The following is a 25,615-nucleotide window of genomic DNA, read 5'->3' on the forward strand; positions in this document are numbered from 1 at the left end:
ACAGCAGCAAGAATACTCATCGCAAAGTATTGGAAGACACAAGAGCTACCCACACTGGAGGAATGGCAGATGAAACTGATGGACTATATGGAACTGGCGGAAATGACTGGTAGAATCCGTGACCAGGCAGAAGAGTCGGTGGAAGAAGATTGGAAGAAATTTAAAGATTATTTACAGAAACATTGCAAAATCAAAGAATGTTAGAGTGATGATGGATTGAAATTAAGTGGTTTCTAGCTGTACAGGCGTTAAAGTTATATATAGACTAAGATTAAGGATTAGGCATAAAAAGGTTAAAAGAATGGAAAATTGGTTATTAATAGATAAGAATTTAATGTTATACCATATTAAGATTAAGGATTGGGATTAAAAAAGAGGGAAAGAAATTGCTGGACAAACAAAATGAACTGGAATACAAAAGAGGGAGGTACGAGGAGGTCCAGAAAATAAGTAAATTCAAAAGTGGTGATGAAAAGGTGGTATTGTTTTTAATGTTTCTTCTTTTGTTTTGTTTTTTCTGTATTTTGTATTGTGCATTTTTGTATTGTGTATTTTTCTTTTTTTTTCTTTTACTGTGTTCTGTTTTTATTAGAAACTTTAATAAATATCATTTAAAAAAAAAAAAAAACCCTTGATCAGTTTGTTTGTTTTTTAAAGACCTGACTGTCTCTATCATACATGCAATAAAGTAATAATGAACATATAAATAATAAAAGGGATATTCTGGAATGAAATATTAATAAGTGACTTGCAAAAGAAAATAGTTCCTCCACTTTCTGAATTTCTAACTTTTTGAGTCAAATTCGCTTGAAGGCCTCACACATAAAGAATTGCAGTAGTCAAATGGAAAGACATTGTGAACGAGTCCGGAATATCAAAAGGACACTCCTTTGTGTGTGGATGATATTTTTAATGATTAGAGATCTGGTATCAGACTGAGACGCAGTGTAGTGGAGTGATTACAAAGTTGAGGCTTAAGTGTGGAAAACTCAGGTTAATTGCTCAGCTATTAAGGATGGCTTAGGATGCCACCATCTGTCAGCCCAACCTCTCTCAGTGTTGTTGTGAGGAACAACATCCCGACGTCCATGAAGAAAGGGCGCACAATACAATCCTCGTTGTTTCTTCGCTCCTGTAGCTTTAACTCCAAAGGAAAAGGACTCTGCCCTGTAAATACTAATGATATCCTTTTTATGATGATGTTATTATCATTTATTAGATTGATATACCGCCCTGCACCCGAAGATCACATACTGATCAGCAGTAATACTGCATTGCTAAAATGCCAGAAAATAACAACGAGCCATACAAAAATTCCGGGGGCTCTTTCCCAGCTGCAACCCTTCTCTGCCGGTACTCTATTTCTACAACTGCCGGGTGAAACCGGAGCGTCTTCGAAGGTGCACTAAACTGAATTGTCTGTGCGGTGCCTAAAGGGGGGGAGAAAACTACGACCTCTGATTGACAGCAGATTTGCCCAATGGCAAGCGAGAGCTCGCTCCCGTTATCCAGTTATTTGAACGGGGGCAAGGACGAGGCGGCAGAGCGCCGGGAACCTTGGTAACGCGCGGGTGCCGCATGTTAACTGCGTGTGCGGCCGGTAAGAAGAAGGAGGAGGAGGAGAAGGCGGCGGGCTGAGTTTCCCGGGGCCTCCTTTGCTTCTGGTCGCCAGCGGCGGGATGAAGATCGAGGAAGTGAAGAGCACGTCGAAGACGCAGCGCATCGCCGCGCACAGCCATGTCAAGGGCCTGGGGCTGGACGACAGCGGGGCAGCCAAGCCGGCGGCGGCCGGGCTGGTCGGGCAGGAGAACGCGCGGGAGGTGAGGGCGGCGCTGGCGGGGCGCCACGGCCACGGCGGTGCCCCGTCCGGCCGCGTCACGGCCTGTCCTCTCCTCGGGCTCTTCGACTCGGAGGCGCCGGGCAGGAGCCCCCTGGGCCCGTCGTCTCCCTAAGGAGGCGCTGGTGCAGCTGCGGAACCTCTGAGGGGGGAAGGCGGCAGCCGAAAGAGAGCCATAAGGAGTGGGGATCCACCTTCGCTTCTTGTTCCGTTTCAAGCCATGAAATAAGTTGTGGTTTGAGACGAGCGTGGTCAAGCAGATTGAAAGTTAGGAGTGGCCCCCACCCCCAAAAAAATCGCTTTAGGAGAGTTCATCTAAGCCACGGAGAGACCCCTGAATGTTCATGGGCTACTGCGCACATCATGCTGTGGCTGGTGCTGATAATGATAATAATTATTATTATTATTATTTATACCCCACCCATCTGGCTGGGTTTCCCCAGCCACTCTGGGCGGCTTCCAACAGAACACTAAAATACAGTAACCTATTAAACATTAGAAGCTTCCCTAAATAGGGCTGCCTTCAGATGTCTTCTAAAAGTTTGGTAGTTATTTTTCTCTACGACATCTGGTGGAAGGGCGTTCCACAGGGCGGGTGCCACTACCGAGAAGGCCCTCTGCCTGACCCAAATTGGAGGCCAACAACATATGCAGGGTCACAAGTTTCACCCTCCCCATCCACCCTGCAAAAAATCAGATTAGGTTCAACCAAATGCTAGGCATCCTATATACCTGCCTTGTGTAACTTTGTCATAAACTATGAAGTACCGTATTTTTCGCCCTATAGGAAGCACTTTTTGCCCTCCAGAAATGAAGGGGAAATGTGTGTGCGTCCTATGGGGCGAATGCAGGCTTTCACTGAAGCCTGGAGAGCGAGAGGGGTCGGTGCGCACCGACCCCTCTCGCTCTCCAGGCTTCGCGGACCTCTCCGCAAGCAGCGGGAGCGCTCCTGCTGCTTGTGGAGAGTTGCCTGCATGCCGAAGCCTGCGCGCGCTGAGATCAGCACGTCCAGGCTTCGCGGACCTCTCCGCAAGCAGCGGGAGCCAGCGCTGGGCTCCCACGGCTTGCAGAGAGCTGCCTGTTTGGGGGCTGGGGTCGGGGGAAGCTCGGGCCTCCCCCGCCCCAGCCCCGCGCCTGGGGGGGAAAATTTTTTTTCCCCTTTATTTCCCCCCCAAAAAACTAGGTGCGCCTTATGGGACGGTGCGTCCTATAGGGCGAAAAATACGGTAAGTGGCTATTCTAGGAAGGGGATCTTCATACAGAGCTTGGAATCTCTGCTGTATGCTTAACCTAAATCTGCTTCAGTTCAAGGATATTAATTTTGGGTCTTAAGTGAGATCAAACTGAGCAGTTGCTTGTCAGATAGACATAGCATCAGAAATGCATGGTGTATCATTGGAGATGTAGCTTATTTGTGTTTGTTTGTTCTTACACGTCTATTCCACCCTTCAAGGAACTCAAGGTGGTGTACATGCTTCTCCATGTTGTCATTATTAGGGGCAAATCTGACTGGCTGGGCTTTAGGGAGCATCAAAGCCATAGCTGCATCTGCAGCCTTGCTGCACACCTTTCATCAGCTTCCTAAAATTTGGTGCTTAGCTTAGAACTGTATTAAAAACAAGGCCTTTTCAGAGTTCATATTTCTTTGGTTTGTATTGAATTCAGAGACATATATATAAAGATATAATCTGAAACAGTGAACCCCACTGAACACAGTGGCCCTTCTGAGTGGACATGCCTACATTTTAAAATTAGTGTTAGTACATTGAACGTTCCACCAGTCTGCAAACTAGCCATTTCAACATCAGGTGAGCTGTTAATAAGAAACTTTCTAAAAAGAAGAGCACTCGGAAGTTCTCATTTTTCTTCTGCCAATACAAGCTTGGTGGGAGATCTTGGCCAAATCCCTCACTTTCATCATTTTAAACTGGTGATTGTGCAAGATATTGAGTAGATTTACTCAAACAAGCCAGAAGATTATATATAGCTGTTGTATTTGTGAAATGATAGGTGTCCTATGCTATTGCAAATGCCTTCTGTTCCTAATCTCAACGAGGACTTTAAAAAGCAAAAGACAAACAAACCCCAAACCCTCCAGTATCTATAACCCTAGTATTTTAATGTTTTAGGCTTGCGGTGTTATTGTAGAATTGATCAGAAGCAAGAAGATGGCTGGCAGAGCTGTGCTATTGGCAGGACCTCCTGGAACTGGAAAGGTATGTCTTAGGTCACATGCTTGTGTCAAATGCTGGCTCCCCTGGCCTGAAGCAAGATGAGCGCCGCACCCCATAGTTGCCTTTGACTAGACTTAACCGTCCAGGGGTCCTTTCCCTTACCTTTTACTTCCCAGTAGCTTGTACATTTGTGCTTATACATACTTTATTTTACAGAATTTATGTGCTGATTGTTTGTAAAAATAATAATAATCTTCAATTGGTTTACAGAAATAAAATAATAAACAATATTATTTATAATTATTATTAACAATAAATAATAAAATATTAACAATATCACAAAAATTAAGATATTCAAAAGATCATTAAAATAAACAGCAGCTAAAAAGAAATAAAGCACATGTAACTTTTATATGCCTTTAAGGGCTTGCCTAACAAATGTTTTCAGCAGGTGTCAACAAGAGTATAGCAAAGAGTACGGTACACACATAGGCATCAGACCTTCTAAACTCATTTGGTCAGTGGAATGGGAGGAGAACTGAACTACTGCAGAACATTTGATCCTTGTATTGTAGGAGTATTATAGTTATTAAATTTGTATGTCACCCTTCAACCGAAGGACACAGGGCAATTCATACCATAAAAATGAAAACACAGAATACATTAAAAAACAAAAGCAAAACAAACCGATAAATCCTCCCCCCACACACACACATATTTAAAAGGCCATAGAATGTTAATCCGCCAAATGCCTGGTTCAAGAGAAACATTTTTCCTGGTGTCTAAAGATGGCACCTAATGGAGATATTTAAATAAACTAGTATGCTTGTCCTAGGTGAAAGATTATGTGAATATGCAACCTTTTAACAGTAGTTAGTTATTTGATACTTACTGATACTTATTTAGGCAGCAATTCTGTACACATTTCTAAGAAGCCTTTAGGAGCCATGCTAGAACTAACAAATTACTAAAAAGCTTTAAACCAGTAGTTCTTAAACTTGTTCCACCCTCATGGAACATTTGAAAATTGCTGCATATCTCAGCAGATTAATCCCCCCCCCCCTTTCCATCATCATTAAAACCAGCACCATATTATAGAAATCTAGCCCCAGACTAGAGAAGGATTTATTTAACTGGTAAATCTCTCTGGAAAAAATAGTAGACTATTCTAGCACTACATTGTGAAATCATGATCTTTAGGCAAGAGCCTCCTTAGCCTATTTTGATAAATATGGTCCTGTTAAAATGGCCTCCCTGCATCCTCCAATACTCCACTATTCTGGAACATTCCCTCATGGAGTTGCTTTGCACGGGGCAGAAAATGAGGAAATGTTAAAAATGGTCTCCCCTCTGCCTCCTCCAGTGGGAAGATCCTTTAAGCAATATTCCACTTACAAGAACATTAGGTTGTATCCAAAGTTAATCCTACTCAGTGTAGGCCTACTGAAATTTAAGTTTAAAACCTGATAGGCTGTCTAATTTCTTTAAATTCTCTGAAATTTTGAGATTTCAGTATAATATATAATTGCTCAGTCTTTTGACTTTTTATTTTCATAGACTGCTTTGGCTTTGGCTATTGCTCAGGAGTTGGGTAGTAAGGTTCCCTTTTGCCCTATGGTTGGAAGTGAAGTTTACTCTACTGAAATAAAGAAGACAGAGGTCTTGATGGAAAATTTCAGAAGAGCAATTGGTACGTACCTTGAAACAAGAAACTAAGTTATCAGTGCAAGGTTATATTTTTTTTGTTCAGTTGAACGTATAACATATATGTTATCATTTGTTTTGATTAATAAATCATATCTTGCTTCAGTTTTTAATATTACTGCAGAATTACTGAATCTCTTGCTAGCATATTTGCATAAGCTCTATAAATGCTTTCTTCATTATGGCATTTTAGTTGACTCTTGATTCAGTTACAAACAGTGCAAGAGTGATACTCTGCCTTTCTGCATTCTCATTGCATAATGCTGGACAAAATAGAGGAAGGTATTTGTAGCTAACAAGATGAGTAGCTTTTCAATTAGGTTAATTTTCTCTTTAGTACTTGTGGATTTATCAATTGAATTGTTTCAGTTTGTCAAGAGGAAGAGTTGGATTTGCAAGCAAAACATTAAGCATCTAAAATCTTCCTAGTTTACTTACTGTTGACAGCTGATAGAACTATCCCTTTACAGACCTTTGGATTGCTTAAAGATACCCTAATTGTTTCTATTACTGCGTCCAACATCCATTAATTCCCCAGGGCTCTGTATCATGATTTACCACAGACTTCATCTTAGTATTGAATGGCATTAAGGTGAAGAAACATTTCCATCAGTTCTTGCAACTGAAAAAAGTGGCCCATTGATTTCTGTAAGAAAGAGACTCTCAATCATCTGTGCTCTTTAAGTTACTGTTAAATTGGCAGGGTCGAGGGGGAGAGAGCCGAGAGATGGAGAGGGCGCAGTCTGCAATATTTCCTTGATGTGATGAAGTTCCCTGTCAGATTTGGAAACTTGAACCAGCAGTTGAAACCTGTGTCATCCATGTTGTCATTCTTAGAGATAGCAATAATTTAACAGCCAGCCACATTGTTGGTGCTCCACATTCCCTGGATGTCAGCATGAAGATGCTTCTAAATAAGTATTTGGTGTTAGTGAAAGATAGAAATTCTTCTCCTCCCATCTGTTGAATTTTATCTAACCCAAGTTATTAAAACATTCCTCTGAGAAATGGTTTTCTCTCCATTAATACCTATAACAATCCAGACATATTTCAGAACTGGTAACTGCCTACTCTGCTTAATGGAAACATGTTCTAATTCTTGTCCAATCATCCAGATTTTCTTTCTCAAATTAAGAATTCTCAAAAGGATATTTCTAGGGTTGCAATAGCAGAGACATTCCAGTAGACTCTGAAATGAGTGCCAAAGGGTTATGAGTATAGCCTTATTTGGTCATTCGTTACTCCTCTGTTGAGCAACACCAAGGCAAGGGAGTGGGGTTGTGACAAATAGCCCAGTCCTCAAAGCTGTGCACTCCTCCACCAACATTCATGCATATAGAATGAACGTCTGGAAGGGGGTCTTGACAGTTGTAGATGGGGAAAGCTTTCCCAGAATCTGAAAGCCTGAGGGAGGTCTTCACATGTGCACCATAGTCATGTGAGTTTACAGAAAATGTTGCTATATGAATTTGGGTAATTTGCAAAATTTTATTTGCATCAGAAAATTTATTCTCTGTAGATTGATCTAATTTAGCAAGCTTATCCCATGTATTTTAGTAAACAAAGCTAAGGACTTTGAAACTACAAACTTGCTTAATTTTATTTGCAGTTGGCATTCATTCATTGTTACTAGTGAGTTTACAAAACAGACAATTTTCCACTAGTAAATAATAACGTTTAATGTTTACGCCTTTTCAGAGTCAGATTCTAGGTGGCAATTATAAGAACTACTTAGCAGTTCTTTTCAACCAAACTGTCAGTCTTTTTAATGTCCTATTTGATAAATATGTATTACTGGTTATAACTCTAGAATCTGTAATGGGTTTTTTCTCTTTCATGACATAGTTTTCGTTTAAGTGGTAGAGTAACAAATGGCCCTTCTTCATCTTTTGTTTCAGTGCTACTAAATTTATTGGGTTTTACATAAATATTTCCTGATGGTATTGGAGATGGCAAAGATGAGTTCAGGTGGCAAATATCAAGAGCAGTCCATTATAAATGGCAATTATTTTTATAGCTTATATAATCAATATTTTACAGGCTTGAGGATTAAAGAAACCAAGGAAGTTTATGAAGGTGAAGTCACAGAATTAACTCCATGTGAGACTGAGAATCCCATGGGAGGATATGGCAAAACCATTAGTCATGTGATTATCGGACTCAAAACCGCAAAAGGAACTAAACAGCTCAAGGTAGGTGGGGTCTTATCTCTCACACATTTCTCAGCGTCTTAGCACTTCCTCATGTCAGTAAAAGGGGCAGGAGAACAGTTGACTAAAGGTACTTTTTAAGCAATAGAATTTATTTATTTTGCTATTTCTGTTTCACCGCATGATAGGTCCTCTAGGTTATTTGCCACTTCACCACATAAATTGATAGATATTGCCCACTCCTGCTTCCAAGAATGATTTGGAGATAGGTGATGCAGTTCTGCTGAAGCTAAGCGTTATTTGCCTTGTAAGCTGTCTGGGTCCAGAACCATTTGTAAAGCACTTAGGGTGCAATACTATACACCAGGAGTGACAAGCCTGTGGCCCTCCAGATGTTGTTGAACTACAACTCCTGTCTTTCCTAATCACTGGCCAGACTGACTGGGGCTGTTGAGAGTTTGGAATCCAGTAACATCTGGCAGAATGCAGGATCTTCAACACTTCTGTGATACTTCCCTGGAAGTAAGTCCTACAAAGCTCAATGGGTCTTACTTCTGAATAGGATTGCACTGTTAGAACTAATTCAGTTGATTGATATGTTACCAGTACAGATAGGAATGTATGCTGAGTTTCAGTGAAACTGGAATTACTGTAAAACGTAACTATTTTAATGAATGCGACAGTAAAGGTAAAGGGACCCCTGACCATTAGGTCTAGTCGTGACCGACTCTGGGGTTGCGGCGCTCATCTCGCTTTATTGGCTGAGGGAGCCGGCGTACAGCTTCCGGTTCACGTGGCCAGCATGACTAAGCCGCTTCTGGAGAACCAGAGCAGCGCACGGAAACGCCGTTTACCTTCCCACCAGTGTGGTACCTATTTATCTACTTGCACTTTGACATGCTTTCAAACTGCTAGGTTGGCAGGAGCAGGGACCGAGGAACGGGAGCTCACCCTGTCATGGGGATTCGAACCACCGACCTTCTGATCGGCAAGTCCTAGGCTCTGTGGTTTAACCCACAGCACCACCCACGTCCCTAATGCGACAGTACCAAATTGCAAATTGTTATCATTGAAAAGCAAAAACTGGAAATCTGTCTCACACATTGCGTTGAGTCCAGAATTAAGTGTTTACCAGGGCTGGTTCAAGCTGGCTTTCATACCTGTCCTCCTCACAGCAGCCCCCTGTACTGTCAGGAACTCAGCTGAATGGGGTGGGCTGCAGACTAAGACAAGTTCTGCTAGCCGGAACTCTGCTCATGAAAGCTGCCCAGAAAAATAAATATGAAGAAATAAAAGCTAACACACTTCTACTGGAACCTCTTTCTTTGTAGTTGCGTCTTAATATAGTTGGTCTCTATTTATTGTCTCTGTAGTTGGACCCCAGCATCTTTGAAAGTCTGCAGAAGGAAAGAGTAGAAGCTGGTGATGTGATTTACATTGAAGCAAACAGTGGCGCTGTCAAGGTAAAGCAAAGACAACAGTTGAACCTCTGACATAGTATTGGTTCAGGATTTTCCAACTTTTTGTCAAAAGTCTGTGTCCCAAAAACCTTATCAATCCCTTCTAGGATAGCTGTGGTTTTCCTCAGGAAAGGAGAGAGGTGTTTTTTGTTTTGAAGGGGATCATTCATGAAATAAATGCCACCTCTAAAGGGGAATCATTTGATTCACAAGTAAGGTCAACTGGTTTGAGAGCTCTGGTTACAGTTGCCCAGAGTGGCTGGCACAACCCAGTCAAATGGGTGGGGTATAAGTAATAAATTATTACTATGATTATGATTATTAAATGTTTTCTTATTCATTTTAATATTTAACTTCATGCTTGTGTGTGTTCGTGTTCATATATGATATATAAGTGAAGAGAGAAGACCTGAAATAACTAGTCGTACTAAAAAGAAATGCATAGAGCCTTTAATCTTTTATCTTCCTGGTGTTCTTGCCATAAGATATATGCATCTAGAAGGGAATACTGCATTAGTTAGCATGTTCTTCGTATCTGATTTAAAATGTAGTTTAGGGAGATACTTGGTGTTTAATGGATGAGCATAATATTTTGTATCATACAATAAATCATCTATGTCCCAAGAAGTCTAGGACAGTTTTCTCCAATCTCCAGCTAATCTGCTGGATTTGTCCTTTAGCAAGAGTTTCGCTCTTTCAAAAGAATGGAGAAAATACCAGGTGCTTTCAGTACGATTTCATAGGTTGATCAGTCGTTCGTTTTCCAAGGACAAGCATGGCATTTTCAAAACTGTCAGACGAAGCCTGTTGGTGTTGTCACTGTAAAACAAGACCTTTGTTTATCAGCTGTATGTCATTCTCAATATTGGCAATAACATTAATTATAAATATAGTGTATGTGATTTCCAAATTCCTCTTCGCAGAGGCAAGGCAGGTGTGACACCTATGCGACAGAGTTTGACCTTGAGGCTGAAGAGTATGTTCCTTTGCCGAAAGGTGATGTGCACAAGAAGAAAGAGATTATCCAGGATGTAACTCTTCATGACTTGGATGTGGCCAATGCTAGACCTCAGGTATTCAACTATACTGACAGAAGCATCCAGACTTTCAGATTTGTGAAGAGAAGGAAGTCGTGCTTTTGCAGGATAGGCAGCAATCCTGCAAAGGCTCCCACTAAGGAAAGAAGGGAAGAAACAGTGGATTCCCCTCTGCAACCCTCCGTACCATCCCCCACGCTGTTACAGAGGCTCTCCCACAATCCTCCGGAGCAGATTTTCAGGGGGCGTATAGGATTGCAGGGGAAAGGAATTCTATCAGCAAGAATTGGAGTGGAATTTTCCTCGGAAGAAATCTGGACCAATCCACTAAAAATCTAACAGTAGATCTTTGCCTCCCTTTTGAGTGTGCCGGCACCTGGGGTCAAGGAGTACTGTCACAGTTCTATCCATTATTTTTCCTTGTTGCTGCAGTATGGAGTAAGCCAGGCTTTCCTGAAACACACAAACTCATTTAAAACAGGGATCAGGATCTACCAGTAGAACTGTGGGTTATTTGCAGCCGTCTCCAAAAGTTTTTGACTACCAATATTTGCAAGTTTTAAAAACCACCAACCTTGTTTTGGGGGAATTAGTGAGGGTGGTTATTGCATGTAGGTCAATGAAGAAAATGGAAAACATTTTTGGTGCTAATAATATTCACTGCCTTTTACCAGTAATTTCTACTGCATCCTAAACTGTATACGTATTTTAGTACAGTGAGGCTTTTTGAACCTACAGGTAAATTATATGATAGTTTAACTAAAATGTAAACATATTCCATGAGATAGAGGGTCAATGACAGGTCTAGATTTTTTTGTTCTTTTACTGGTTCTAATAACAAGAAGCCAGAAAACATTTTTGTCGTTTTTTAAACTCAAATTACATGGTTTTGAAAAGTGAATACTTGAAAAGTCATTAAGGCACACATGTAGCAGGAAAGTCAATATTGCAACTCTGCCAGGGATCAATGACTCAAGCTGATACCTGTCATGCAGAGACGTGGAATATAGAGAACTCCTAAAACCTTTGGCAAAAGCATTTTCTGTGTGTGGTATTTGACACATTGTTAAAACTAATCTGCTTTACACTCAGGGTGTCTAGATACATTTTGGAACTATCTAATGGATCTATCCAGTTTTTGTTAAATGCCCATGGACAGATTAAGTTGCTTTTATGAGAATTTGTACTGTCAGCTCCCCTCAGTATACAGTGGTACCTTGGGTTAAGAACTTAATTTGTTCTGGAGGTCCGTTCTTAACCTGAAACTGTTCTTAACCTGAGGTACCACTTTAGCTAATGGGGCCTCCTGTCGCCGCGCGATTTCTGTTCTCATCCTGAAGCAAAGTTCTTAATGCGAGGTACTATTTCTGGGTTAGCGGTTAGCTGTAACCTGAAGCGTCTGTAACCCGTGGTACCACTGTATGGCCCTTTCAATTTGTCTCTTAGCTTAGAGAAGTTCTGTATGAATGCTCCACTATGTTAGGTAAGTTCTTAAAGTCCCCACTGTGTTACAGTGAAGGCTTTTTGTGTTTGCAGCTGCAAACAGATTAATCTCTCTCTCCAATTGCAGCGAGTCAGTTCTGAGGGTTAAACAAGGCTATGTTGATGCAAGCTTGATTATTGCAGTCTTCACTTGGATAATGTCATCTATGCTCACAATAACATATTGTCAGCATATCCACACAAACATATTCATCTTTATTTTAAAATAAGTGGCCTCATCAAAATAAAATGAGGCTCCTGGGTGTTGTGGAGAAATGCCAATTGTATGAACTGATATCTCCACATTGAGTATATAATATATACATGGTCCTGAGGAAGGGCTGCTATGCTAGCCAAATAATGGTGACTACATGCTGTAGTGTTAATTCATATAGCTGGTACATAGCATGAAATTAATCCAAAGGATTTGTTTTCCCGGGTGTGATTATTTCTGGCTGGCTGAAATACCTCCTAATTCTTAATGTTAACAATACTTATTTCTAAGACTTTTAAAAACATTTAAAAAATAATTTTAAAGACCATCAACTTCCCAAGCTGAAATATTACAGAATATACTGTATAAAACTAAAACAAGCATTTTCTTGTTTAACAATGTATGTAAGATTTTTTAAATTATATAGCGAAGGAAAACAAAATTCCAAGTTCTCAGCTAGCAGAGGATTATAAAAACATGTTTGTAACTGATATAATTTCCATACATGCATTTTCCTTGAGTAATTTTATTGTTCTGAAACATTGCGAAATTTACTGAGACCTGAATAAAATGGCATCATCATGTTCCAAAGTGCACATAAAGAATGAGGCTTAACAGATATATATATACTAATGCACTATGCTTAGAATGCAAAAGTGGTGAATTTATAAAGTAGTTGTCTGATATTAGAAACTTCAATGTTGTTTTAAAAAACTGAAATAAGAATTATGGGCCATATTCAACTTAATAGTGCAAAATTAGCACTAGAGCAGCAGGATTCCCTGCTCCATCCCTCTATAGGTGCTCTGTGCCTTCTGCAGATCTGCCCACAACAGGTTATGTCAGGGGAGGAGAGTTGCTTAATGCTACCTTGAATTCAACCCTTTATTTTTAGTTTGACCAAATTAAATTTTCATAGCTTTTACTGTACAGTAACAAAAAAAGATACAACCTTAATTTTCAAATTCGTTTTCTCTAGGGTGGGCAGGATATCCTCTCCATGATGGGACAGTTGATGAAGCCTAAGAAAACTGAAATCACAGGTACGATAGTTGTCTCACTTTCAGCCTGACCCCTATGCTTATATGGAAGTGAGTCCCACTGAACATGGTGAGACTTGGGTGTATAGTATTGCATCCTTAAGCTTTCAGCAAGGCAGAAGGAAGGATAGTTGGAATATACAGGAAGCGTGATGTGCATTACACAGTGCTGCTAAAGTTGAATGGGTTTCGGAATATTGTGTTCCAGCAGTTCAGTGACTACTCATGTGTAACACTTGAGAAGTGCTACATAGGGCATCTGGTTGAGTATTGATCAGAATCTGGTGGTGTTGCTTCCTTTCCTCAAATGGGGCACCAGCAGAACAGGCATCAATGCATCAGCTGTTACTCCACTCTTATACTCTTTAAACAAGCTTTAGTCATAGTATGTTTTACATTTATTGACCTACAATTTTGTATAGTTGAGCAGTGTAGCATGTGCCCTACATTCAGCATCCAGCATTTTGAAAACATTATCAAATCCTGAAAATATCAGTCATTAGTCATTTACTCAGAAGTTATACAGCCTTTCTTGATGTTTTCCACAAACTGCAAGGATGAGAATTCACCTTACTGAATGTATGCATGGATGGATAGCACAAAAAAGTAGAATCCTGGAGTTTTGGCAGATAACAAATAATGGGCGTGCAAAAGATCTGAGATTGAATCCCTAGCATCTCCAGCTGGAACTGGAAAACCCCTATCTGAAGCCATGGAGAGTCATTGCAAGACAGTGTATTGTTTACATTGTAGACTGAGCTAGATGAACAAAGTTGTCTGACTCGCTAAATTTAGAATAAGGGCTTGTACTGTATTTACCAATTTTCATTTATTTGTTGTTTTTTAAAAAAAAAACCTGGTGCAATCTTGTGACAAAACAGCAATATTTACAAATATTGAATGTGAAAAAGCCATTAGTCAAAAAGCCATTTTGGTTTCCATCCAAAATAAGCAGTTGAGTAATGATTGACTTGAATCCATAATTATGCAAAACCATTGTCTCAGCCTCATCCATTTTAAAGGAGTTTAATTTAATTTAAATTTCCTTATGCATAAGATTTTTGTGTGTGCATCAGTTCAGAAAAGGATACTAATAAGTTGGTGAAAAAGGGGCCGCTCTTTTATTGTAAGTTGTCTTGGAGCTTTCATTATAAATAAATCAGGTTGTTAACCTTTATCTTTCCCTTAGACAAGCTTCGAGGAGAGATCAACAAGGTGGTGAATAAATACATTGATCAAGGCATTGCTGAGTTAGTCCCCGGAGTTCTCTTTGTGGACGAGGTTCACATGCTGGATATTGAGTGCTTCACATATTTGCACCGAGCGCTGGAATCTTCTATTGCTCCGATTGTCATCTTTGCTTCCAACCGGGGGAACTGTGTAATCAGGTACAGTGCTTAAAGCTTAGTCCTGCATGGTTCTCTTCTTCCCATAAGCCTCAGTGTTAGCTGCTTCAGCACAAAGAGCTATGATCTTTGGGAGCATTTTATCCGTGGTGCTGATACACCTGTGATAATCATCTTGATGGGTCACAACCATATCTGTTGCTGCAGGGCTGCTTAAGGGCTTCACTGCAGGAAAAACCTTCACACTGCGATGACCAAGAATTAGTAAGTTTCTTTAGAGTCAGGTTTTTCAGGATCTTAATTTTTTTTTTCTCCCCCTGTGCTCATCCCTAGATCTGTTCCTTTACAGTTGCTTTGCTTGTCTTCCCCATGATGTTTCAAATACCGCTTCTTCATATCTTTTTTTTTCCTTAGCACTGTAGCTATCCGCCTATACTGCTTCATCTGTTGGCAGTCTTTGCACTTGCTCATCTTTCATCCCGTACAGTCAGATTTCTTTTTATAATGGCAGCATCACCCTCAGAGGTGATCTGTCTTCTTTTAATAATTTGGACTAGGTTTTGTATCTCCAAACGGCTTTGAGCTGCGCTGCTTTGCTGTGAACAAGTTTACATATTGCACTTGAATAAAAAGAATTATGCAATGTCATTTCCTTAATAAAAAGAAATAAATGTCTTGTTTAAATATTCCCTTTCTGTTTCTTTTTGTAGCATGTTCATTAGATTTCGGGTGGGCAATGGCTTTTGTTTATTGATTTTTTGCTCCAGCACTTAAAAAAGCATTTGGTGCTTTAGAAATAATAATAGCAATGCCACTACCTGCTTTCCCTTTTTATAGTTTAGCTGGATCCCATCTTGTATACTGTTAACAGCTAAATGCCAGACTGGTGGCTTTCAGGTATTACTGCTATTTCTGCCTTTACTACAAGACTACTTGTACTCATCAAAGATTCATCCCTATTCATTACTGTTGTCTACTTCTTGTGTCACTTCTTAGTCTGCCTACAGCATTTTTTTCTGAAACTTGGTTTATTTCACTTATTAAATACATATCTCACCGTTTCTTAGGCAGCTAACAAAATCCACATTGTGTAAAACAGTGACAATGGAATAAATTGTGCTTGTCTTGATATAAATTGAAAAAATAATTAAAATGACGATTTCTCAGGCATTGAGGGTTGTTACCTTCTCTTTCCTCTACTGCTAGCAATTTGCCACAGAAAACATGTCAAATGGTGGGACTTGCCCCTTCTGGCACTCGATTGGGATGGGAAATGCATCTCTCACACTTGCATATACATATAGGACAGAAAATACCTCTGAGAGACCAATGCTTAGAAAAGGTATTTCAAAGCAGCATTAGTCCATGTGTCTGTAAAGCCTTCCACTATTGCATGATTCACACACACCGATATTTGCTGAAGAGGGAGGCCCTGCCAGTGTATAAGGGACCTCTAAGAATTAAGTGCGGGCTTTTTCTTGAATGTCCACATTCTTTGCTGCCCACCAACATTTTATACAAGCTTGGGCACCTGCTCTGCAACCTGTGTGCAAAAGACATTGGCTTAGATCCAAAAGTGTCTTGTGCAAGTGGAAAGATTCTTCCACAAGGCAAATTCTGCCAATTTTCTTGTCCCACTGTAGTGTGCCCCCCGCCCCAGTTTCCCATCCCATTCCCTTAATTGAGCAACTATTGGGGGCGAGGGGAGGGTGCAGGAAAGCAAGTGAATTTATGAATATGTACTATTTATTTTCTGTTTTAAACCACTTAGCCAACCACTTTTAAGATGCTTGGGGAAGGGATTTAATATCCACAAATCAGAATATTAGGCAGTACATTTGGACAAAAGGGTTGAGGATGGTAGAGAAAAGAACATGCCCAGATCCATTCTCTTATCTTAGTGGAGAAGAGACCCAGTCCACTTTTTTTCTCTTGCCTTACTTGCACTTTAGGCTCTGCATGCTATAGATTTTTAATAAACTTAAATTACTGTGAAGTAGTGTTGTCTCCAGATACTTGGAATTAAGGCCTACCACACCATAAACACCTCCAGTCATCTTGTCAATATGTTTCTCCTTAGGCCAGGTAACAGTAGAAGAGTTTTTAAAAGTGAACCTCTCAAAGTTAAAGAACAGTCTGCTTCTGGTAATTGTTGGGTGATTTCTCCTCATCAGCTCACAGTGTTATCGGTAGACTCTTAGCCTGTCTTCCTCCTTACAATTTGTATCACACCCAATCTTTCCTCGGCTTTTGCAAAAGATACTTTGGCCCCGTGCAGTGAAAGCACCTTCTTGTAGACAGAAGTTTCCTATGAACCAGGACTAAAATTGTATCAGTGGTCTTTCATGTTGTGTTGAAAGAATTTTGAGTTCATGATTCTATTATTAGAAATGGAAGCCGCTATTATGTGGGGGGGGGGGGGTAGATTAACATTCTAGTCCTATGCTCTGCTCCTCCCTCCCCTCTGCTCCTCATATACCACAACTGAGTAGGATCATGATTTTCTAGTAATTGCCTGAATAAGAAATATTTTTAGATGAAACTGGAGTGCCCTCTAATGGAGAACAGAAGATATTGTTGTTATTATTATTGGTTATTTATTGAATTTATATACCGCCCTACACCTGGAGGTCTCAGGGTGGTTCACAGAACAAAATCAAAATATAAAACCACAAAATAAATAATCAAAATAAAAACAGCAACCCAATAACCTCCCCCCCCCAAAAAAAACATTTTAAAAGGGCAAAGTCATTTTCTTGTTTTACATAGGTACAATATATTGGTGGGAGTGGAAGGCAGGACTGTTCATCAGTCAAATACTTCACAGCATTTGCACTAAGAGTGCAAATTAAGGTACCTTGTGAGTTTCATCAAGCTTATTCTTGAATCCAGATTTTCTATTGCCTAGCTCATTTACGTAGAATACAAGCCACTCTTCAGGAGAGGTATGTCAAAGTCTGCCTCTTAGGACAGTGCAACGTAAGCCATCACCAACCAATGTAATTTCTTAGTGTGTTGCTTTGAATGTTAGAAGAAAAGCTTCCCACCAGCAACCCTATTAAGGTGATAATTAAATATAAACCTGAACTTTTCTTTATATCCTTGCAGAGGTACAGAAGATATAATCTCTCCTCATGGGATACCTCTGGATCTTCTGGATAGGGTGATGATAATTAGAACCATGTTATACACGCCACAAGAAATGAAGCAGGTAACTCTCTTTCCTATGTAATATCTTGCGGGGCAGGCAGCAAAGGTCCCTCTCTAGAACCTCAGCCAGTGGTGCGGAGTGGGAAACAGTACTGGCTTCTTACCTATAACATGACTCGTTTGCAGGATTTGTTTTTTAGAAAGTTTTTGGGTCCTATAATTTTTTTAAACAATATTTATATGCTGGCTGATAACAAAGTTCTCTGAGTGGCTTACAATAATGTGAAAAATATTTAATATAGTAATATACATGGCCCTTTCCAGAAGGAAAATTTCATCCAAGTAGGAATTCATCCTGCAGGTTTCTGGCTTTGAAACTATGAAGGCTATGGTTTCCTCTTTAAGATATTATTATTATTATTATTATTATTATTATTATTATGTTTTATTTAATTTTATTTTTAAATGTCTGCTGCGTTCTTTTCTATTCAGACATCACCAGAAATGGTTCGCAACAAAAGTAAAAACCTGCAACTTCTGATAAAATCAGAACAGCTCTCCAATAATGGGTAAATAAACAGCCCACAAAAAGATCTGTTTAAAAACAACCCATAAGTCAACAGGAAAAGTGCTTTAAAAATGCCAATAAGTATGAAGACTGTTCCAGTCTCCATATTTATCTCCATGTGAACTGATTTTTTAATTCATCATAATAGAAATGTGATGGGAACAGATCTTCATTACACTTCGCTTGAAAGGGCGGTCCCGCTTACATTTTTTGTGTTTCTTAATTCCAGATCTTAATTTTTTTTCAATATTTGCTCAGTTTGAAATGAAACCACTCCATGTTAGTATTTGAAGTATGTGGATTTGTAAACTCCTGGGGTTCGTATTCCATCAGTGATTTGCTTACTGTATTCTTGGATCCATTTTATAGTTGATCTAGACGAGATTTTTTCAGTGATTGGCTAGAGCAACAGTCCAGTAAGCAGCAGGACTCATCTTGGTGCAAGGAGCATTGATTATAATCCTTGGGTGCCATTATGAGGCATCTTGTCAAAGATCCCCCCTCATTAGTGTCTCAGTGCTGTGGGCTGACACCATACAGGAGCCATTACGGTTTATCATGTCAATTCTTTGTATTATTTAGGAGATAGTGTCAATGGCGGAAAGCATTGTCACCAGATAATAGTCTCTGCTGCTGGATAAGTGCCAAGGTGAAGCAGAGGCATTTATTGAATATAAACGTACCAGCAAAGGCTCATTTCCTTTGGCATGAGGAAGCTTTTGTGTGGTGCCTTCTTTCAAAACATGCCGTGGTATTGATACTTGGGATGTTTTTGTGTACCTGACAGGATAGCTGTAGCACCTTGATATAGATTACAGCAAAGGTGGCTAGAGGATACAGCTGTACAATGAGGTTTTCATTTCAATATTAGCATAATACTATGTATTATAATATTAACGTTGGACAAAGTAATTGAGAGTGGCCAACTGCAGCTGTGCCTGGGTGAAAGGGATTATCTAGACCAATTTCTGCCTGGCTTCAGACCTGGGTATGGCACTGAAACAGCCTTGGTCCATCCTAGTTATTGACCTTTATCATAGAGTGCTACCCTGTTGATTCTGCTCAATCAACCCCTTGGTAGTGTTTGATACTGAACATTAGGAATAACTTTCTGAAAGTAAGAGCTGTTCAACAGTGGAACAGACTCCCACAAGAGTTGGTGGACTCTCCTTCGTTGGAGGTTTTTAAGCAGAGATTGGATGGCTGTCTTTTGGGGTTTCTTTAGTTGTGATTCCTGTATTGCAGGGGGTTGGACTAGATGACCCTTGGTTCCTTATCCGCTTTTAATTAATTATATGCTGCAGTTTGCCCCTCTTTTGCATCTTATTTGGACAGGGTTTAGATTTGCTTAGTGATGTGTTTTAACAGATGAGTTAAACATTTCCCTTCTGCAATTGTGTAAAGATTTCTGGGCCCAATTCAAAGTGCTGGTTTTGACCTATAATGCCTTAAATGGCTCAGGACTGCAATACCTCAAGGACTGCCTCTTTCCATATGAACCATCCTGGACCCAGAGATCATCTTCTCAGGCCCTTCTTCATGTGCCTCCTCCTTGAGAGGTCTGGAGGATGGCAACATGAGAATGGCCCTTCTCTGTAGTGGCTTCCTGTCTGTGGAATGCTCTCCCCAGGAAGTTCACCTGGCACTTTCTTTATACACCTTTAGGCACAAGGCAAAAACCGTTCCTTTTTAACCAGGCATTTGGTTGATTTGATTGACATCCTATGACCTTCTAAAATGTGGGTTTTATTGGGGAGGTTATTGGGTTGTCGTTTTTATTTTGATTATCTATTTTCTGTTTTTTTATATTTTGATTTTATTCTATGAACCACCCTGAGACCTCTGGGTATAGGGCGGTATATAAATTCAATAAATAAAATAAAATAAACATTGTCCGCAGCGGATGAGGAAAGGCAGGGCACAGAATAGGATTCTTTCTTTCTCCCTTGAGCTTCCCCTCTTCCTCAGGTGCTTCCTCACCTGACCCTGCTAAAGAGTTCTGTTCCCCCCCAGTTTTAAATGACCCTATGGAGAGGAGGAAATGGGGCTTGGGGTTTTCCAAGAGCAGTTACACCTCTTCTCCCTGCACACAGCCTGCAAGTGGGGCTTTCCACCCTTATAGTTCACAGCAGCAGTGGGTAACCTGTGTGCCTTCAGATGTTATTATACTCTCAACTCCCATCAGCCCTGACCTTTGGCTGGAGTCCCACCTCGTTTGGAGAACCAAAGGTTGCCCTCCCCTGGTTTCAAGGATCCTTTGGCATGCCTCTCTGTGACCAGCTCTTTGCAGCTGAGATGGGGAATGACCAGTTCCAAGAATGCATTTCTATGCATTCCTCTAGGTGCTTACCAGTTGAAAAATGCCTCTTTGTCCCTGTCCCCACCAAAGTAAGATTTGCATGCATACCACCAGAAGACTGTGTGCATACTGTAGGGACCACCTGCATTCCAGACATTTCTCCTATTTTGACATAGATGTACCTGCACAAAGAACACTACCTTGCAAGTAGGGAATGTGATATGGTGTGACTCAATAATCCAAATAGGTATTTGATTCTTGCATGTAGCCTTAGAGTGCTTTACATATTCTGGGTTGACTATGGCACCCCATAAACTGGCTACAGAGATGATTTACTGGATTGTGTATTCTTTATCTGTTTTTCCAAAGAAGAAAGTATTACACAGGCCTTTAAAAATTATATTCAGGTTTAGTCTTTATCTGGGTTGCAGTGGTTTAAGGGTTGGGAGCCAAAGAGAGATTTTAGTTCAGGTTCATTCAAGGGCCTGTGCACATTCAGAGGACTTCTGATTTATCCTGACCCAGTACCTAATCATCAGCCATTTTTACGACTTGACATGATACATTGTGGGTTGCTGATCAAGGGACACAACTCGAAAGCCAACTTGGGCACACAGTTCTTCGGATCACAGCCAAGTTGAATATCAGCTAGAAACTCCATGTTGGTGGGGGGATTTGTCTGATGTACTTATATTCAAATTTGATGACTGAGACCATTTATAAGAGCACTGTTTTTCTTTTTCTTTTTCTTTATTGATTTATTGATATCTCAATACATATACAAAATGTTTACATAATATTACATATACATTATACTTGTAAATTTACATTTTTCTGTAGGAGCACTGTTAATTGTCTCCTTGTGTTTCAGAAGCCTGACTAGCTTCAGCTGGAAGTCAGGCATTTAGTGTTGCCAGTCCCCTGCTGTGGAATACATTTCTAGCAGGTGGAAGACTTTTATTTATGTCACTGTTCAGTATGATTTAAAGTATTTAAGATTAACGAGTCATTTTATGATTATTCCTTATTGTTTTTATGGGTGGTTTTTTTTTGTAAATTTTGTTGAACACCATCTGGTAGTTTTGTATGAAGTGCAGTCTAAATATTTTAATAAACAAAATGAAGTATTAGCCTTAATATTTTGGTCAAATTTGAACACTCCCAAGAGCAACTTCAAATTCTAATGTTCCTTAAACTAGCTGCCTAGTACGTGAAGCCCCAATTCTGTGCTCATCCCCCTTCCCCCTCTTCCGCACTCTGATTCCCTTGGTGCATTTTTATGGCTTTAATTTAAACGAGTGCTTCTTGATATCTTGTTTACAAAGCTGCCAAAGTGAAAAATACCTGTATTATATGAGACTCGCAGTTCCAGAGTTATCTCAACACTACAACACAACATCATTATCCAGTCTGCCCCTTATCACTCAGCTGGTAATACGGACTGCAGGGAGCCTGGTGCCACTTTTGTTACAGCTCTATGTGCTCAGGCTTATTGGTGATATCTTCTTCTTCAACTTTACAAAGATCTTCAAACTGGTACAAGCTGGAGACTGTTCTTGATAGATTAGATTTATCTGAGAGGTTTTGTGGGAGTAGGTGAACCTTGCAGAAAAACTTACTTATTTATTTATTTTACCATCTTATTTGTCAAGGGGCTAAAATGTCTGGCATGCATTTGAGCAACTAAAGGACAGTTGAGACTTTCCAAGCAAATTGTTCTGAAGATTTATTCCAGGTGGGGTACTGATGATCTGTGATTCTATAGGTCACTATATGTGTATTCCATATCATTCTCATAGTTTAGGAGTTACAAAGGTTCTTGAGGAATGCCCCAAAATATTATTCCATTTGCAACCTGAAAGGATCCCTGACCGTGTCGCAGTTCTAAATTGGATGCAGTGAAAGCAGATGTTAAAATAAACCAGCCCGTGTTTAAACTATGTTTTAATACTGTATATGGTTTGCATGTGATGCTAAGGTGTGTACACAGTTTTAAGAAATGCATTTTTTAAAGTCCAAACTGTGTTATATATATTTTTCTGCTTTAGATCATAAAGCTTCGTGCCCAGACAGAGAGTATTAATATTAGTGAGGAGGCATTGAATCATCTTGGAGAAATAGGCACCAAAACAACATTAAGGTAAGCATGTTGACTATAAATGTCAGATAATGACTGGTTTTGGAAATGGTATGAAGATGGGCAGAAACAGGTAGCTAGGGGGTAACCAGCAGGCCATTGTGGATTTCTGGTGAAATACTAATTTGCTTGAATGATGAAGCTCAGAGTTCCATCAGTATTGCATAATCCACTTTTATTCATGACATTCAATTTCATTCAAAGGTGGTTCCTCTTTATTATTAACCTAAGAAATACTTGCATATACATAACTTACAGACAAGCTAAATTATAGTAGTGAAAATCCTTTGCAGAAATTAATAGTTGTATGATAATGATTGGTCATTTTAATGGACTGCATATTACTATTAAACTGTTTGACTGCTCCTTGCCATTTTTGCAGGTTGATACATTCAGTAATTTTGGACATGGGAGCCCAGTGTCTTTTGCAGCCACCCATTGATGGCTGGCAAAATTGATTCTACCCACTTTCAAGGCTAGTGACATTTTTGCAAGAGTTAGTAAGTTCCAGACCACATGAAAATAGCCATTGCAATAGAGTTCTGTAACAATCCTAGCAGGATATATAATAGAATAGATTCATGTGCAAAGTGTGGCCGGCAGATTCTTTTTACAACTTCCTTGCAAGGCAATGAGGAGTCCTGAAAATAGATTCTAGTACTATTGCGAATGTCACTGGGGGAGGGGACCAGGGTCTAAAGAACTGCATTCATTTCCATGCAACTCGAGGAATTATGAAGTTGTGTTTCTCAAACCACAGCCTCATTTCCACATCACAAATAGCTTTTGAAATTCTTCATGTTTTTTCATCTGGTATGGGAGGTGGCATCACTGCTCAAAGTGGGAAGAGTCAAGTTGGTGGGTGTGCTTTAAGTGCCTCTTCGGCTCTTGGCTTAAATGTTTAATTTCCTCAGCTATAAGGTGCATTGGACATTTCTGGAAGCTAGGTTCATTTATTCACCCTGTGGAATATTTCTGTAAGTGTCTCTTCTGAGGAGTTTTCTCTGTTCTACTTTGTAGCTGGCATGTTAATTTGACACATGCTCTTATTATTTGGCCATAGGTATGCTGTGCAGTTACTCACCCCAGCCAATCTGCTAGCCAAGATAAATGGGAAAGACAGCATAGAAAAGGAACAAGTTGAAGAAATAAATGAACTCTTCTATGATGCCAAATCCTCGGCAAAAATACTGGCGGATCAACAGGAGAAATACATGAAGTGAAGAAGTTTGTTAGCCTTTCTAGTCCTCAGAGCCTCTTTTAACATTCTCCAGGTTTTAACTTTCACTGGAACTGAAAAGTTCTTAAATATCACAATACTGTTTTGTAGCAAGAAGAAGCATTTCCTTTGTTCTTAGTTCACCGAGAGGGAATGAAATCATCTCGATGTCTGTGGTGTCTTCTTGTTTCATATATTGAGTGCCTATATGAAATGGATGCAGGCTGGCATACCCTTATATTCCTCTTCTAGATTTGATTGCTAAGTTGCTTAGAAAAGACAATTTATTTTCATTGTTGGTTTTGTTTAAAAATAAATGTGAACTTGTTTTTAAAATGTTTTAAGTTTGACAGACTAATGGTGTTTTGGAGTGTCCCTCAAACCTTGTCAACAGAGGATGGATAACCCAGTAAAAGTGATGCTGTTCTCAGGAATGAAAACTTGAAGGTGCATTCACTTGGATTCTAGGCTTTTGCTTGGTTTTGGAGAGGTGGGCCAAATTCTCCAAGTTAAATTGCTGAATAACCAAACTTGGATGTAGCACAGTTTGTCACTCTCCCAGGCGACAAACTGTACATGTACCTCCCCGTGTAAGAGGAAATACACCTGCATGTATAGTCTTAAATATCTGTGCTGTATTAATTACAGGAATATGGCAGACGCATGGGTGACTGTTTCCAGGACCTACAGTTCAAGTACGGTAGCACCAGGGGAGGAAGAGCAGGGCAAGTGGAGGTGTGATGGGGTAGATTGCCTCCTGGACAGCTATTTAAAAGACTGATCTTGTCTAGAAAGAGTAAACACTCTGGTGTCCAGTCTTGCAACAAGCACTGAGTATGTCTGTCTGGAATTAGAGTTGGTGGGGAACAAATAGGCCTTTAATTCTAACCCCTGCTCCTTCTCAGTGTGACTTGAGTAGAGACCAGCAGCATCACAGAATGATGCTTACAGAGTGCAGATAGCGTGAGGGGCCTTGCACTAGTGGGCCATGTTTAGTCGCTGCAACCCAAAATTCCTTTAGAGATCTAATACCGCTCCATGAAGTTTATACAATGTGTTTCATACCAACTTTTCACTCAAATTGTTGTTTTCTAACATGATTGCAAGCAACAGTTTGCAAAACACATTTACGCCCAAGCCCACGTTGGATTATAGCCAATAACTTCAAAAACCTTGGCACTGATGGAAACGGAAGAATTCTTACACACACTACACTTTCTTCTCCATAGTTGTTGCTTTGTGTGTCTTTCACTAGGCTAACCTTCACAACAATAATGATTGGTATGATGTATGCAAACCCAAATTAAAACTGAACTTCCAGTTTACTATTTTGAATGTAACAAAATTGTGAAGTTTATGACACACACAGTTCATTCTAAACAAAAGAATGGAAGCCTCTGTGAAGTGTGTGCTGCTGCTGAATGTACCAAACCTAGGTCTGTGTAGACTTTTCTGATGCAACTAGCAGTGCTTCTAATCAGGCTTTGCCAGCTAAGCCCTTTGAGAACCTAATGCATTCTTTATAGCAAAAATATAACAACCAGTATCCAATGGTGAGTGTTCCCAGATGGAACAAAGTGGGATTTTTGGCAATCTCTCCTTCCCTTTGCAGCACTCCATGCCCCCTATAAAACTTCAGCAAAAGGTTGAGGGACTCTCCAGAGCAGATATAAGAGGGAGTATAGGATTTTTATGGCAATAGCTAAAAATTGCCTCATTCTGCTGATGGATTTCCTACAGGCAGAGGACAATCACCATTGGCTATCCCCCTTTCATTTGTCATACAGCTCTAATGGTT

At 40.0% G+C, this 25,615-nt stretch overlaps 1 protein-coding gene across 1 annotated transcript; it reads left to right on the forward strand.

Moving 5' to 3' along the window:
* The first annotated feature begins 1,518 nt into the window (after nucleotides 1–1,518).
* Nucleotides 1,519–24,157, forward strand: RUVBL1 (RuvB like AAA ATPase 1). Its single transcript, XM_080996943.1, has 11 exons — nucleotides 1,519–1,820; nucleotides 3,967–4,053; nucleotides 5,569–5,701; nucleotides 7,756–7,907; nucleotides 9,239–9,328; nucleotides 10,249–10,398; nucleotides 13,038–13,101; nucleotides 14,288–14,486; nucleotides 17,553–17,655; nucleotides 22,510–22,601; nucleotides 23,662–24,157. The coding sequence occupies exons 1-11, from the start codon at nucleotides 1,680–1,682 to the stop codon at nucleotides 23,819–23,821; spliced, it is 1,371 nt and encodes a 456-aa protein (XP_080853069.1). The 5' UTR covers nucleotides 1,519–1,679; the 3' UTR covers nucleotides 23,822–24,157.
* Nucleotides 24,158–25,615: the final 1,458 nt, after the last annotated feature.

This window comes from Podarcis pityusensis (assembly GCF_964106645.2).
Source record: "Podarcis pityusensis genome assembly, chromosome: 2".
NCBI lineage: Eukaryota > Metazoa > Chordata > Lepidosauria > Squamata > Lacertidae > Podarcis > Podarcis pityusensis.